We start from the raw sequence: 18,040 nt of genomic DNA, 5'->3' as shown, positions 1-18,040 counted from the left end.
AATAAAGAAACAAAAAATTAACACAGCTTCTAATGCACTCATTGTGATGTTTCGGCTTCATAACAGATAATACATATCACTATACTACCAGAAATATTAATTAAACATTAACATTTCAATTGCCATGGCTACTGTTCTCTATTCTTTTTAATTATATTATTTATAATTATTAACCAAATATATAAAAATCACTCTTCCAAATTATTATATAATGTAAATTAGTATTTCCCAAAATTTTCTGAACATATATTTAACAATAGTAAAATTATTCACAATTCTAGGCATAACTGATTTTTTTTTAATGGATATTTTACGCATTTAATATAGAGGACATCTTTAATAAAAATTACAGTTGAGCCTCTATTAACTGGCCATTTATCAGTTGAAATCCCCATTGATCAAGCTGCCAATCAATTTAAAGAAATCTTTCAGAAAATGCAGTAACATTAGAGAGTACAGCAAAAACCAGTTATATGCTCAAGTTCTCATATGTATGATAGATCTTTTAAATTTTCCTATCATGATAGTTTGACTGCCTTCTTTATTACCTACTTCAGTGAAAAAAAATGTGGATTTCATGTATTAAAAATAAAAGCAACAGTAGCTGATGAAGCTGCAGAAATGTTTGAAAGGATAAAAGGATGTCCTTTTGGAATGGATAAATGTAGAAAATAGAAAACCAAGTTATGAGAGACCAAAAAAATTATTTGTGGTGTAAATGTACAGAATAATAAACACTGCAGTGATGTTGAGGATACTAATGAAATGAACAATTTAAAAATTAGATATGTTGAAACTTTGTTTTATTGCAATTATGGCAAAAGCACATTAGGGCTTTCTGTCTAAAGAAAGAGATGCCTTTGTGAAGGATTTTGAAATGAGACTGGCTTTTTCCAAAAAAAAAATTAATGTCTCATACAAATGTACATAAGAAATCTGACAAAATTTCACAACTTGTGTAAATGTGGACAGGGGTTTATTTATTCTAGTTTTTTTCAAAAATATTTTTATCACAAAATAAAATGTACTAGAGATTATTTGTTTATCTGAAGGAAATAAAATTTATTTCATTATAAAAAAAATTGTTAAAATGTTAATAGTAATTCTTGCACACGAATTTTTTAGAATTTTAAGTAAAAAAATTTTTTTGAAAAATTGGTACTATATAAAAATTAGTCCCAGTCAATTGAGTTTTTGATTATTTGAGGTGGTTACAGTCCCGATTACCTTGGGATAATCGAGCTTCTACTGTAATTTCAAAAACTTTACTTAAGTTTTTGAAATTACAGTAATACTTAAGCTTTACTTAATTTTTTAAATAAAAATTTCTATAAAGTGTTGGTTTATTTCATTATGGAAATCAGTCAAGGGAGAAGTCCTTTCATGGGAGATTTTTTAAGTGAAACTGGCTCCCTTATATATTTTACACATAAACTCTAAAAATGAAAAGGCATAATTTTTTTCATACAGAAGCAGAATCATTTTAGCATGAGCTAGATGTCAACTGAAGACTCGAAATTTTACTTTTGATTGATACTCCCTAGACCAAACTTGTTAGATTTTGAATGCAAAAATTTCACTTAAATATTTCAAACATAGGCTGTGAATGTAATTTAAATATTGGCACTAAAGAGAAAATGTTATTAGATATTGGCTAAATTATTAGTAAATCACACAGTACAGTAAAAGAACTTCAATACAAGTACATGTACATCAGATTTATGCAAAACTTTTATTAGGAAAATCTGTTATTTGATGAAAGCATATGAATATCTAAATTTTGGAAGATGCTACGAATGCCGCTACTATCATATTTCACTTTCAATAGAACAGCTAATTTACGATAAACAGATGGATAAAATATCCTATTATTGTATATTTCGTCGTGATATTTTCTAGCTAAATCAGTTTTACTAGGAATCGTATAACAAAAAAAGTATTCTCTGAACTTTTAAACAGGACCCTAAAAATTGATAACCACTAACTTTTAATTTTTAGAAACTTATAACCCTTAATCTATTCAAAGAAAAATTATTTTCATTTCAGTCAAATATTTGTGGATCTTACGATTTAAAAGTTTTTGCACGATTGGTTTCAAATGATCTTTTACTTTCTTTGGCACTTTGTTTGTTTCATGAGGTGCACAATTTTGCGTAACTTTTTTCTTCGAATTTTTCATATTCGATGAATCAGCGCTAACTTTCGTTGTAAACGTTTTTATTTTAATACAACCCACTGATCAAAACAACCATCTCACAGCAAAACAGTACATTTACAAAACAACATTACCACGTGCTTTCATTTTGCACCATTGGTTTGCATATTGCCAGAGCGTTGCACTTAGATTCGCCCCTTCGAAAATAAGATGAATTCATTATCCACTGTGAAAATACAAAACAACTACACATTTTACTTTTGGATGTTTTTTTGTTCTTATGGTATCTTAAGGGGTGATGAATGATAATCATAATTTTACAACGGCGTTAATGCGCGGAGGGAAAAATTATACTTTATATCTTAGAAAACTGGCAACAAAACAATAAATCTTTAATTTTTTTTATTTCTGTGAGTCGGCAGCAGACGAAAGTAAAGACAACTTGCATTGCTTTTGATAATTTTTGTCATTTATTATGCGTATACTGTCTATTTTTATGTAGTAGTCCTTTGAGTTTCTAATTTTACTGTTCGTTTTATGTTTGGGAAACAAACACAGTAGCTGATATTATTTATATGAGTATTATTCATTTTGATGCTTACTGATTCTTTCATTGCACCAAAGTCTCTTCCCTATCAACTAGTAACAAATAAAAAAAATACCGCGGTCTGCAGAATTTCTTACTTCCTTAACTTGTTTTACTGCACTGTATAAATTTTGAAGAAAATAAAAAGTCAACTTTAAAAATTCAGTTCTTGTGCTTTAAAAATCTGTAGTGCTCACACCTGTGTAACCTTTAAACATGATTTCATTAATTTTAATGTAGAGCATTTTTTCTAAAGATATTCAATACAATGAATCCATATGATCTATCTTGTTATTTTGCTGTCTTAAAAGAAGCAGGGTAAAAGTATAGTTTAGGGTACCCCTTGGCGTTTTTTGGCGGTACATGGATACCGATTTTGTGCATTTCTTTGACTCGTTATTTTGTCTTTGCGCCAAAAAGCCAAAATAGCAAGCCACACAAAGCCAAAATAACAAGACAAACAATTGCACAAACTCGGTATCCATGTACACATCGACTTATTTTCACTTAAAAAAAAAACTCCGAATTGCACAAAAATGGCATTGTGCACTCCTTTGACTTTATCCATGTACACGTCGACCTATTTTCACTTTAAAAAAAATCTACAAATTGCACGAAAATGGCATTGCGCACTCTTTTAACGTTATCCATGTACACGTCAACCTATTTTCACTTAAAACCTATTTTACTTTGTCCATGTACACATCAATATATTTTCACTTAAGGAAAGTCAAAGGAGCACCAAAGTCTACAATATAGGCAAACAAAAAATACATAATCTCAATAAAATACATTTTAAACCAAACAATAAAATAACATAAAAAAGGAAAAATATGTTATACATTTAAACACTACCAAAAGCAAATATTCACTTGCCATGATTTCGAGTTCGCTTCGTACACCCAGAGCCACGTAAAAATCAAAATATCAATCATACTCAAATGACTTTTTTCAAACCAGGTACTCTTTCTGATCGAACACTTCACATAGTGACCATCTGAACCTTTCTTCCTTCAAACCCATCTAAACGGTTTTAACATACACCACAATAATGCTTACAAAACATCCCATGATTCAAAATTTCCCAGAATCATGCACCCGATTACGTCACAATAGTGTCTCCATAACATTCAACTACTCAGGCTACCATAAATGAAACAACAACTTGGCGATAAATCAAACAACAACTTTGCCATAATACAAGGGGTACCTTTAAGTCTACTCTACCCAGAAGCAATACTAACCTGTTAAAATAACTTTGTGTTAAAAGAGCACTAATTGGTTTTGACTGTATATTGCAACTGCAAAAGGTACAACAAGATGTGTATATGATAGTTTCATTAGGAACTCAATATTATGAAACTCACCTTTATGAATCGGTATTATCTTCCTGTTTCTTCTTTTTTTCTATTTTTATGTAACACTGATTAAATAGATTAAGTCTTATTATTTATATGAGTCTTAAATCTTAGAGCATTTATTTTGTTTTCCAGATATAATGTTAAAGCATTTATTTTGTTTTCCAGAATAAATAAAGATCTTGCTGAACTCAAATTTTATGAATTCTTCCACATAGATTATACAAAGATCTAACTTAATGTGATAAATTTAGCTATCAATGAAAGTACACTAAGCAAGTGTAATAAAAATACCTATAATTAGAATTTAGTCATCAGCTTGAGTAAATTGGGAGGAAAATGTGTATATGTGTAAGCAATAAAATCATCAAAGTTAATTAAAATCTTTGAAAAATTAAGAAAATCTGTTGTTAAGATTTTCTTTTAATGGATAAACATATAAGTAAAATATTTTTTGACAAAAAAAAATAAATATTGATTATGAATATGACTAATTTATTCTCTTATGCAATTTTTATAGCTGATGAACATTTTACCAAAATTTTGGTATAAACTTTTAGAACTTCGTTCCATGTCAGGCACAGCATTAAACAAAATTTTCTTAGCAAACTGTAAGATATAATTAAAGCTGGCTCAATTTTTTTTTGGGGGGGGGGGATGGGGGGTCCAATTAAGGTATGTTCTCTTTTTATTTACATTCTTAATCATGTTCTTCATTTGCATGCTTGTCCTACTTGAAGAAGATCATTTTCATTGAACTGTTCTGAATGGGAATTCAGCAAGTTTTTCCCATTTTTTCTAAAATTTCTTAAACTTTTTCCCTCTTTGTGCTAATTTCTTCTAGCCATGTTTTTTGTTCATTCCAGAATGGGACCAGAAAAAAAATTAACACATTATAATTATGTTAAACAATTAATAGCTTGTTTAATATAGGAAATGGTATCATTTCACTAAATAGTGGTCATTATTAAGTTGTAAATATTTGTTTAATATTTTATTTATTGTTGCTGCAAATATATTTAAAGACTTTACGATTAATTTCTGTACCGGTAGAATTTCTCTTATTACTTGATTCAGCTTGAACAACGTTAGAAACAGTATGTACCTTTTCAGGTGTTTGTTTAGAGTCTTCTTTCTATGTAGAAGGAATGATTGACAGTTTTACCTTTCCAATTAATAATGTTGCCTTTAATATAAAAATTGCTAAAATCCTAGGAAAGCCTACACTCTTGGCGACAAACCGGGAAAGTGAAGAATCACCCACTGCTTCGCGTGTTTCTCAAAACGCCAACTTGGAAAATAACAAGTCAAAGAATTGCACAAACTTGGTATCCATCGACCTATTTTCACTTAAAAAAAATCAGAGAATTGCACAAACTTGGCATTATGCACTCCTTTGACTTTGTCCATGTACACATTGATATGCGCCATATAAATGGATGATTCTGCACATTACCCTTAGTTATGGATTTATGCAGTTGGAATATCTAGTGTATCAAAGTAGGGTTACCAATATTGGTGCAATTATCACCAACCAAAATCATTCGTGCCATCATGGCAAGGGTGTGGGCTCTGCTAGGATCCAACCTAAAAATTTTATTACCATGCATTCCACAACATTTTTTAATTACGGAATAGAAATCTTTCTTTTCGAAAAGTGGCAGTCCACAGCATGTTTATTTGTAACAGTTTGAAAGAAGAATAAATTTAAAAGTGGCAGATGATATTTCTCATTTTGTAGAATAGTCTGTTATTAAAAATTTTTATTCCAAAACACGTGTTTTTTAAATTCTTTATTGAAATCATTATAAAATTGTATAAGTACTCTCTGTATTTAAATTAATATTCACATTACATATCTTTTCTGTGTAATAAATTTGTGTTATTAAAATCAGTAATTTATATATTTGACTTTGATATTTCAAGTTAATTCAATTTTGCATCAACTAAAGCAAAAATCTTGCATGAATGAAATCCTGACCAAATAAATTGAAGGTTATTAGTTATAATATATAGATATTTTTGAAAATTATGTTACTTTCATATTTATCATTAAAACTGCTAAAAAAAATACAAATACTAGTTTGATATGACAAATCAGTATTAAATACTGCTAATATTTTAAATAACCAACTTAAAGCATTTCATTATACAAAATGGTCTGTTTAAAATTTAAGCAAAAAAGAAATTTTAGTCTCCCCCCCCCCTCTTCTAAAAAGACTATAACTGTGTCTGAGCAAAATCCATAGTTTTGCTCAAATTCTGCACAAAACTAGGTTGTTTTTTGCTTGCTTTTAATTTTTAAAAATGATATAGCTTTGGGAGAATTATTTCTTATTGAGACAGTAGACTTGTTTGCATTGAATGTTTTAATTTGAAATCTAAAGCAGAATAAAGTGAATTTACTAATTGTTTGCACTTAAAATATTGTGCATCTTCTGCTTATATTTCAGGTGTAATTAGTCATTAAGTATCCCAAAAATAACTCAATGTTTTGTGTCATAGATGTCATTTCCAGATAAAGAAAAAAGGAAAAAATGCTGGAGTTCCCGTGATGCATATTGGGATTGTTTAGATCAAAATAATGATAATCAATCGAAATGTGAAAATGAAAAAAGAAGTTTCGAAGATGACTGCCCTAATCTATGGGTAATTAGAGTTTTTATTGTAATTTAATTGCATGTGTTATATTTATTAATCTACCCTGTGTGATCCTTGTTGACTTCCCATAAATTTTTATTACAACTAATACTAAATTTTTGCCTGATCAAAATGCACTAATTTTACAATGAATCAACAAAATAATAGTAGATATGTTTTCATATTTACTACTTAAAACATGTTGCATTTGACTCTGCTAAAGCACCATTTTATAAAAAAATGACACATACTAGCATGCCATGCCTTATAGAAGTTTACCTCAACCTAATAAAATAAGCCATACTGCCAGATTGCCATAACTGGCAGCTAAATAATAATGAAGGAAAATACAGTTTATATCATAATGGATAAGAAGAATAACAATCTGTAGTGCAGTGACAGTTATGAGTGCTATCAGATTGTTCCCATAGTCTACCGAGGTCTCTGCTATTTCATGATGACCAAAAGTCCCCAACCTTATGAAATCTCTCAGAAACTGTAGCTGGATCATGCAGTTTCTGGAGAAAATATTTATTTTCATTCATCAGAAAATTGTTAAATTTTGGGGTGGACTTAATGAAAGGATGGGAATATCTTTCAGCAAAAATAAATGAGTTACATATAATGTCATCAGAATTCATTTTACTTTGAAAACGTGTAGTAAAAATGTATATATTTATTGCTGTCATGGAGCTCCTGTTACAAAACCTGGAAATATTCATGGAGATTTTTTGTTTTCAGTGTGCTTTTTGTGAGATCGTACTTTGTTAGTAAAATTGTTTTATGAAAACAGTAATTCCACAGTAGTTGCTCTATGGAAATTTCAGACTTTGAAGGGTATTCAAAGAGGTCCAGTGAATGTTAAAAATCTTCAGAAGATAAAATTTGAAGAAACAAGATCATTTTCTGTTCATCCTAGAAGAGGGGAAAAAAACCTGTGTCTGTAGAAGCAGTACAGGAAGTTGCAGTTCAGGTGGTAGAGAACATAACTTTATGGCAATCACCAGTATCTGGCATGTAGCAGAGGTGTTGGATAGACCACTTTTAACTCTCCATAAGATCTTACTAAATATCCTACAATATTATCTTTACAAACTTTCACTGGTGCAGCAGTTGTTTCCACAAATTTGAAGCTCCAGTCTGGGTTCCCATTTCACTTTCTTGCTCACTTTGAGGTTGATTCAGAATGGCCTTGGAATATCCTCTGGACAAACAAAGCACATATTCATTTGGATGGGGCAGTGAATATGCACAATTGCCAGATCTGGGAATCAGAAAATCCGCATCATTTATTCTCAGCCCATACACTTCAAAAAGTTGAGTTCTACAGATCTAGTGACATGCTCGACCGCTGGACAGCAATATACATCACATTAGATAATGAAATAGTCCAGCTGTGCAAGCACGTTAGTGCCTTAAACACACAATCTTTATACAAGAGGGAGTTAAGAATATTCCTAAACATCATTTTACACAAGAACGTGTCAACAGCTGGCACTTTCATAATGTGGGGCCTCCCCAATCCCCAGACCACAATCCATGTGATTGTTGGTTTTGAGGGCATTTGAAACATCTGATAAGTCATGAAAATACAAGAATTTTACTTGAATGTAAAGCCAGCATTTCACACCACATGCTCACATTGTCTATCATACTGTTACATTATTTTACTTCTTTTCACGTTCGTAAGTACAGGTTCGTGCGGATTTGGAGTGAATAACGAGAACAGCACTCGATGAAGTATCAAAACCTTCTTTATTGGCTAGTATTATCCAAGACAGCTCCAATAACACATTTACACAGCCGTCAAAGAACTACTATAAACATGCTGACACAACCAGCGACACAACCTCGAGGTTATCAGGGTATAATGGTGGAGACAGCTTCACTGCAAAGCACTGGAGTACAGCTCCCGACTCTGCTCAATTGTTCTCAGAACTCCACGTACTCTCGAGACTCCATGCTACAACTCGCGATACACTAGAGTACAGCTCCCAACTCCTTGGTTCAGTCTTTCCTGGAGCTCAACACACTCTCTCGACGATGCACCAACCGCAACACACTAAGAGACTCTTTCAGTGCACTCGATGACTGACTGTTAATTCGATGGACTCTCACTGACTGACTGACTTGACTCGATACTAACTCTCAGCGTACCAGCAGGGTTTATATAGCTTTTGGCTTGTGTTTGAAAACATTCTGGGTTAAACCAGTAAGAATTCGTTCCAGATGGTTCTCCATCTGGCCATAGCATGTCGCCAAACAGACGATTTCTTACCAAATGTGGCAACCCTGTCTTCTCTTGCCATTTTATGACAACCCTAAAACTGCTTTGCATGGAAGCTATCTCACTGCGGCTGCACATTTCATAACAATATACTTCAGTCAACTGTGAAACATTGTCATCTTGTGATTTATATGGTGGCTGAAAATGATGGCCATCATGTGGATTATGTTTTGTTGTAAGAAAATTTATAAAATTGTAAAAGTATAGCTGTGTTAATACAGTGCTCTCTGTTGGCAGTAGTTGTAACTAATTTTTTTTTTAGCTGAAAGACATTCCCATCCCTTCATTAAGTCTGCTACAAAATTTTACAGTTTTCTTGGATAAACCTGCTCATCACTAGAGGGCACTATTTTAAGTGTTCGTGCAGATAGATGCAAGACATGAGAGGGGGCAGAAGTATAAGATCAGATTGTGATATATCAATTGTTAATTAATTGTGATTAATACTGAGAATTTGACATTATGACAACTGAACTTCTTAATTGATAAATTAATCCTGTATAGGAAACATTTCTGATGACTGGTTTCAGCTTTGAAACACGGTTCTTTAATTCTGGACACCCTGTATATATAGAGAGCAAATAGTTTATCTTAGAAATGGCACTTTAAGATCAATCTTTAGAAATGACACTTTAAGATCAATCTTTTCTCTTCTAGTTTACTTTATAATCAGGGCTAAAGCTAGGCATTTTGCCACCCGGTGCAAACTTTGCCGACTTCAAAATTCTGCTGCAAGGTTCCTTTCTGAACTATAAAAATTTTCCTGCCTGGTGCAATCTATGGTTGCACATGCTCTGGCACTGGCCTTATCTTTTAATATATCTGCTCCAGAAAATAGTTGACCCTTTTAATTTTTTCTTCAGTTTATTTCCATTTACATGTTTTGATTCTGCATTAAGAAAGCTGAATTTGGCAAACATAATCAACATCAACTGATTTTCCAAAGAAAAAAAAATTATTCAAAATTTAGTTCGTCTGATTGCATAGAATTATTTATAAGTTAATAAATGTAATAAGTGAAATTTGAGAAAACATTGGTAAAGAACTTGAATAATTGAAAGAACTGAAATTTTACAAATTAACAAATGCTACTAATAATTTCTTAAATTTTTTTAGGATGTAGTAAATTTATAAATTAAAAATTTTTAATCTAAAAACTTATATTGCAGTTTAATAACTCAAAAAAGAGTTTACCATTAAGCTAAATTACTTTTGCAAAAATCATACAAGTATTTTAAAGCACTTCTGTTGATAACTCATAAAGCAATCTTTAAGATTGAGCAATATTAAAACTGAACTCAAAAAGAATTTCAACTTTAAAATCTGCATCATTTGTTTCTGTGTATTTATTTTTTTTTCCCAGTTAATATGACATAGATTGAAAATATCAAAACTTTTAGAAAAAGTAAGTTATTGTTCAAACATATTTTTTTCACAGAAAGAAATATGTAGAGGCTTATAATCTATATGTGGCTGCAAAGTTTTATCATGATTATAGAATTTTAATTTTTAATGAAGACAATGGTGTACACAATAAAATTAAGAAATTTTGTCTAAACCTATTTATTTATGACATGTGTGATATAGAATAATATTTATAGCAAAATGGTGCTAGGAAGTTGAAATAAAATGAGTTTTTAAATGATTAACATGCACTGATGAACAATACACTTTTACAATGTTGAATATAAATTGACAATAATGTTGGTTTGTGACAGATATTGTAATACAAAATGAAAATGATGACAGGTGGTAATCATGAATAAAAGTGTATAATGTGTAAAAAAGAAAAGAAATTTAGAAATTAAAATTTTTTAAAACAGGCTTTTTTTCTAAAAGTAAAAAAGTTAATAACAGACTAAACGAAATCTTTAAGATCTTTTAAGATCTTACATTAATAAAGAAAATGGTTCTTTAAAAGAATTATAAACTCATCTGACCATTTATCTGATTGTAAATGCACTTTAAATCCCAATTTTTTGCAATTGATCTACAATCATTATTCAACTGTAGCTTCATTTTGCATCAGAATAAAAATTAATATGTCAGTTTTAGTACATAATCACAAATATGTAAAATTCAGACATTTGCTAATATGCATAACATAATAACGTCCTCAGCTATTTTCCAACAAACAACCCAAAATTCTCTGAAAAACTGAACATGAGCAGCAATCATGTACCATTTTTTGTTTCCTTCGTGGTGGTCCGAAGGAGAAACATTGTTTTGTTCCCAAGAAAAACTGCAATGTGAGGTGTTTTGCTATTCATTGTCATAGACCACCTGGTTTGAGTCCTAAGTCTGAGCCGTAAAACTCTTAGAGAGATTTCCCAGGCCTGTCATCATTATATCTGCAATCAATCAGGGTTGTTCTCAGCAACTGAGAGACACTCTGAAAATTTTGGGGCAAATAAGAATTCAGAAAATTGTCCAGATATGCACAGGACATCCTGAACAAAAACAGGGAATGCAACTCCAGTTAAAACAGTTAGTTTGCAATGGAAAGAGAGAAACCTTCTCTTGTGTGTTTCAATGAAGAGCAATTTTGGTTTGTTCTGCCAAAGAATTCATATCTCTCTGCAGAGAAATCCAGTGGCTGGTAGCCGAATTGCCGTTACCTAACTTGAGAGCAACCTGCTCAGAATGACCAGGAGAGACAACAACAAGGTGTTTGCCTTACACAGGAACTTCAACCTGCATCAAAAGGGAAAAACTTCTTAAGAACTTTAAGTCCAAATAATGGACGGGGATTTCAGCAGACTTTGTGCATCATCTTTTTTTTTTTTTTTTTTTTTTTTTTTTTTTTTTTTAATACTTGTTGTTTTCTTTTTCCGATGAGAAGATTATATATATTATTTGTATATAGATAATACTTACACCTGACATATACTTAAATTGATGTCTTAAAAGTCATACTTAAAAATAAGCACTTAAAAGTCATTAAAAAATAAAACGCATTAAAAAATAGGCACTTCTTATTTCTTTAGAAGTTATATAAAATAAAGGCAATATAAATAGAATTTTTCCCCCTCTTATTAAGGAAGGGGCATTTTGAAATTAAATGTAATAGAGTATTATGAATGTTTAAACAAAAACAAAGGCTAAACATTTTAACCTAATCATATGATATGTCTTTATCAGTACCATACATATATATATATAAGAATTTTAAAATACTATAAAATGGCATAAATAGTAAAAGTAGAAGTGAAATATTCCACTTTATTTAGAAATTTAGAAGTCTTATCCTCAAATTTCAGCCTAATATCTGATAAATATAATAAACTGATTTTTATCCCATTTTAAATTGATAAAAAAAATCCATTAACTTTTTCAATAAAGAAATGTAAAGTCAAATCCCTCCATAGTAAATCTTGCTTATAACAAATGACATTTTTGATTCAATTTGATTTCTTGTAAAAATATGTTATAGTGAACCTCCATCCATATGAAAGTTGGCTAAAATAAATTTTATTAACAACTTAAACTGATTTTTTTTTTCAACTTCCTATTTTAAAATTCTTCAGCTTCCAAATGAAAAATTTTAAATAATCAAAGTTTTAGTTGTTGGGATCACAATAAATATTTTTGTTATTCCACGTATATGGTTCTTCAGTACTTTAAAATGCCAATTCTATTAGAACCATAAAAATTGTCATACAACTTATTGTCCCATGTGCTTTTTAACTAAAGGTATCACAATGTTAATGTTTAAAATAAAAACTATGTATTAACACATCAATATGATAATTATAAAAACATTAAAGGTATAACAGAAACAAACTCTGATACTTGAGGATAATTCAGAATACAAATTACTGTGCCCTACTAAACCTTGATTCAACCCTAGATATTTATAAAGCAAAAGCAGCATGATGAAACTTCATCTGATGAATTAAATTCAACTGGCAGGGAAGCGAATCAGAGTGGCTTGCCAAAAGCTCTTTCCCTAAACTCAAGAACTCTGATTTATATGCATTCTGGTAATACTGCAAGTACAGCCAAACTAATAAGATATCTGAGTTAATTAGCATAAAGCTTTTAAAATTAATTACCTGCTTTTTTATATTCTTTTCCATATTTCATTTCTTTGTGTTTAAAATGGAATCTGTGTGAAGTAGATATAATACCCAATTTTGGAAAATAAGGATACAGAATAAACATATCTTAAAGATAGCAAGAATGTATTTTGATTGATTATAAAGAAGAAAAACAGATAACAGTTGGAGCTCCTCAACTTTTTCCAGATGAAGCTCATCGTTCTTTAAATTTGTTAAATACACATTTAGGAAAATTTATTTTATCAAAACCTCATCCATATAATGAATTGTAAATATAAAACATTTTGCATTGAAGATAAAATTAATATTATAATAAAAAATATAGAATGGATGTAACCAAGTCAATATTTAGTGAACATTTAATTTATCCCAATGTATAGTTAGCACCATGTGAGAAAAAAGAAATTGTATAATACTTATGAAAAAATTTGGATGTTAGGAAAAAGTTGAGTAAGGCCAAGCATAACAGTGTTAAAGAAATATTGCTGAAATAAGTTATAATCACAGATATTTACATTCTGCCAGGATTTGGATAAATGCTTCAATGCTGATGAATTTGCTGAACAATTTAGAGAGACTGCCCTTTTGTATCGATATACCTATTTAAAGAGGCTTAAAATGTGAACCATTTCTTTGGAAAATTCAAATGTCTGATAATGTGTTTATAGGGAAAGAAAAATATAAGAAGATTGAGGTAGAGAGAAGATTGGACGGTGTCTGTTATCATTATATTTGTAATGAAGAGAAATTTTCAGTGCCATTGAAATTAGGCTGTTTAATGAGATGACATCAAACATTAGACTTAAGAGGCAAAAAGATAAATGACATGATGAATTTTTGTCCAAAAAAGTAAAGGAATCTAGTCTTCATTGCCAACTATAGTGCATGCATAAATGTTTAAACTTGAAATTGACTCAGACTGTTTCCTTCCACCATCACCCCAAATGAAATTTCTATTATATATAGCTTATATGAAAGGAACATAAAGTGTCTTTAAAAAAAAATTATGCATTTGCACTGTAAGAATGCTAATGATATACAATTATTGCTGATTTGTTTCTTAAAGTGTGTAGGAGAGGAACATGATAAAAACAAGGATTTACATATTACAGAGTGGCTGAGGGGTCATATATGACATTTATCTGACACTGAAAGCAATTCAGTTTGCCAGTTTTGATGACTAAATCCAGGGGCACCTTTAAGAAGGAAGTACCCATTTCAGTATTTTCAAAATGCAGCATGAAGCTTTCTGAATTTGTAATATCCTTAATTAGTTTTATTATTCGTATCTCAAAATGTTGCATATTTATAGCACACAATAAATATATATATTCTAGTTTCTTGTCCTAGTGGATTTTCAAATGCTATTTAAATAAACCCATTCAGTATAATTGTAAGAATTGCTATATTCAACTTATAGAATAAAATTGCAGTATTTATAGATGTAAAAGATTTTACCATGTGAAATTCTAATAAGAAGAATTTTACTAAAGTTTCTGGAAGGTAAAAAGTAAGGTAAAGAATAAAAGTTTAATTTTGGCTCTTAAAGATTTCAGATCAAGCTGTTATCCAATGAATACGTTGAATCTCATTTTAGTGGTAATCAACTGGAATTAATGCTGATTTAAAATTGCTTTCCACCAGATATATAATAAATGGCTTGGAAAATTCATTAGTAGCAGAATTATAGTAATTTGTTATTATATTCAACTTTCTTTATGAATCTTTACATTATCTAAATTTTAGTAATGCATTTCCATATTCTCTTATTATTCCATAATCATTCATCTTTGGTAAAGCAAATCCTTTTTTTTTTTTTGTCATATTATTAACGATGCAAAAATAATTAATGTAAGTGCATGCAAACCGTAGAATGAGCCACTATTAATTTTAAAAACTGATTTATGTAAAAATATATATGCCATAATTCTTTTAAGGAGCAAAAATATTCTATTATAGCTTTTGCTTCATGAAGGAGAAAATTATGAGATTTAGTGTCAGTATCATTTGAAAGGCATAGAGCATTTCTCTAAAATTAATAAGATTGAGTTTCAGCCAATTTTAAAAACTGTCTTAAGTGTAATGAAACTTTCAATCACATAAATTTTATCATGTATTTTATCGAAAAATCTCCACAGTGTTTGAAAAAAGTAGCTATAAATGCTGTATCCATAGATATGAGACATATATTTTAAATTACAGTTTTTCACAATATGGTGCAGAATTTCATAGCAGTAGTTTCAGTATTAGGTATAGAAAGATTCTGAAAATATAGAAAGTTTTTTTATATGGTCCCCATAAAATTCAAAAATTTAACCCCCACCCCCAAATAGACAGATAAATAATTTTGTATCAGTTTTATGTTGAATAAAAAGATCAGTATAAAACTGATACCGAGATATTCACCTGTTTCGTCAAATTTTTAAACTCAATTATATGTTTACTGTATTATGCATATTTCCAGCTATTATGGGATTTAGTGTGAGAAAGCATTTTGAAAAGCCTTTTAATCAACCTTACATAACTGTAGATTATGTGGTTAGAAGGATATGTAAAAATAAATTAAATATTTGGTACTTTTTTCCCCAACCAAAAAGTTATGAACTCATTGGTGACTAATTTTTCACTAAAGACAACAGCTGTTTTCAAAATGGCAGCACAATAAGAATTCAATGTGAGAGCAGTTAATGAATAAAATTAAGAAAGCAAGAAACGGTAATAATAAAACACTTTTACAAAAAATCCTTCTTTTTTGTGTGGTTATTCTCCCCATGTATACAACAATCTGTTTTTGCTTCAAGGAGATCACAGAATTCCACAGATTTGGCATCATACAACTGTAGCATCGCATGGCCAAAACACGAGGCATGTGCATACTTGGCTTGCCAAATAAATACTTCTGGTAACATTGTCCACATAACCATTTTGGTGACATACTGCATAATCTACATACATATAACCTCATAAATATTTTTTCACAACTTTTCAGTTTGGGGGGTGGGGGTCCAGGTAATGAGAAAGTATCAAATATTTCATATGGAAGTCTAATAATGTATAACTGATTAAAGTAGATGCAAAGATAATCATGAAAATGATTTTTAAAATGTAATAATAATTGTTTGTTTTAAAAAACTGTTTTAAGTTAAATTAATATTTACATTAAGACTTTTCATCTCATCTTTCAGAAGTTCATCTCATCTTTGTGATTAGTTTCAACCACAGCTGCATACTGAATCTTCAAAGACAATGCTATAATGCTTCCTTTACTGATATCAAATTATAAAGTACCCTTGTCAAGAAAAATAAAGACCTTAACATTTATCTCATATTTCTTAAGCTTTTTTCATTGAAATTAATGTGAGGACATTGAAGTTTACTCCAGTTATTTAAGTTCAAAATAATATGTACATCCTTGCATCAATTAATGCTCATTACATTTCATAAACCCTCTTTTAAAATTTGAAATGCTTTATAACAATGCTTATAGTTGAAACAAGTTTTAGTTATGAATAATAACAATAGATGATAAAATTTTTTAAGAAGCTTAAACATAATTGATTTAAAGTATATAGGAAAAAAATTATTTGATTTCATCATTTATTAGTATTGTATCTTGCTTATCCATGGACCTAAAAATGTAATAACTGATTATTCAAATGTTAGAAGGCAGACATTTATGGAAATAAATGTCATAATTTTCCAAAAAGCTAATTTTAAAGTTTTATACACATTATACACTTAGAATAAATTATATTTATCTTGGTTTACTGATCAGTCTCTAATATTATATTCCCCTTAAACATTTTTTAAATACATTTTAAACTTTTTTTCAATTTATTTCTAATTTAGTTCTAATGCAGATAAGATTGGTAAAGAGTTTGTGTATTATACTAATGTATGGTAATCAGTTTGTTTTTTACAGGTACAACATTTTATACGTAAAAGAGAATACCTGAAATTTAAAGAAAAGCTTCAATCTCAAGATCCAGTTGAAGAACTAAAAAAATCCTGATGTTACAAATGTTTAATGCCCATTTGTGTACCACTGAACAGTTTTTACAGCTTGTTAGTTTATTTTTATTATGTAATTTGTGTATTTATGCTTTCCCTCCCTGAATAAAAATCTCAGGTTTTACTAAACCAAAAGGTTGAAATACAAGCATAATATTGTAGATATTTAAGTAAAGCAATTATTTATAAAAAAATTGTCATAATTCATTGGAATGCTTTAATTTTTGAGAATAATATTGTATATGGAAACTAAACTGATATCTGTCAAGCCTAAAATAGGAAAAAAACAGGAAGTTTTTCACACTATAACACCATTGAAAAGAATGCTAAATTTTATGTTCTTTAGCTAATTTTACTTTGTAAGTTTCTTATAATGAGAAATCTTAAGTAGAGAATGAGAGCATTTATTTAACAAAGTACTTTTAAATACGATAAAAATAAAACCAATGATTAATGTAATACATACCACTGTGTAGATAAACTTATATGCCCTACGTAAAATTTGGTGGGCAAAAGCCAGATGAATCGAGCTTTTTTAATTGTTTATTCTGACCTGTTATGAAATCCGCAATGACATTTTCATTACTTTTCTCGTGATTTTGAATGCAAACTACTGAAATTCAGCAGTACGAATGTGCGTCATCTCAGTGATTATACTACCAATCAACCCAAACTGAGAAAACTAGATATAACATGTGCATCTGCCGAAGAATATAGTTCTATCATTTCTAGTGGCTTTAATGTAGAAATTAAACAAGTTGTCACACAAGCACTATCGCACCTTGGGACATCCCTGCCCTCATGATGCACTTTAAATGTCCTTTCTGAGCCATGGTTAAAAGTGTTTGCCTACCCGTTATAATACAGAATTAAACACAAACATTAGCAAGTTACCAAACAATGGTTGAAATTTCATAAAAAGTTTTATAGAAAATGTCTAAA

At 29.9% G+C, this 18,040-nt stretch overlaps 2 protein-coding genes across 3 annotated transcripts in view; one reads left to right on the top strand and one right to left on the bottom strand.

Moving 5' to 3' along the window:
* Window positions 1–2,338, bottom strand: part of Setd3 (SET domain containing 3) — a 40,316-nt gene extending 37,978 nt beyond the window's left edge. The window contains exon 1 of one of the 2 annotated variants that reach the window (XM_035361266.2): window positions 2,068–2,338. In XM_035361266.2, the coding sequence (XP_035217157.1) occupies window positions 2,068–2,179 (112 nt within the window). In that variant the 5' untranslated portion in view covers window positions 2,180–2,338. The remainder of the gene's footprint in view (window positions 1–2,067) is intronic. The other variant, XM_035361267.2, reaches the window with a different exon arrangement.
* Window positions 2,339–2,453: 115 nt separating this feature from the next.
* On the top strand, window positions 2,454–17,292 carry LOC118190540 (cytochrome c oxidase assembly factor 6 homolog). Its single transcript, XM_085827494.1, has 3 exons — window positions 2,454–2,586; window positions 6,605–6,748; window positions 17,010–17,292. The coding sequence occupies exons 2-3, from the start codon at window positions 6,605–6,607 to the stop codon at window positions 17,097–17,099; spliced, it is 234 nt and encodes a 77-aa protein (XP_085683620.1). The 5' UTR covers window positions 2,454–2,586; the 3' UTR covers window positions 17,100–17,292.
* Window positions 17,293–18,040: the final 748 nt, after the last annotated feature.

This window comes from Stegodyphus dumicola, chromosome 12, assembly GCF_044657685.1.
Source record: "Stegodyphus dumicola isolate Sdum_Otavi_A_Nest chromosome 12, ASM4465768v1".
Lineage (NCBI taxonomy): Eukaryota > Metazoa > Arthropoda > Arachnida > Araneae > Eresidae > Stegodyphus > Stegodyphus dumicola.
This window is presented reverse-complemented; position numbering and strand designations above follow the sequence as displayed.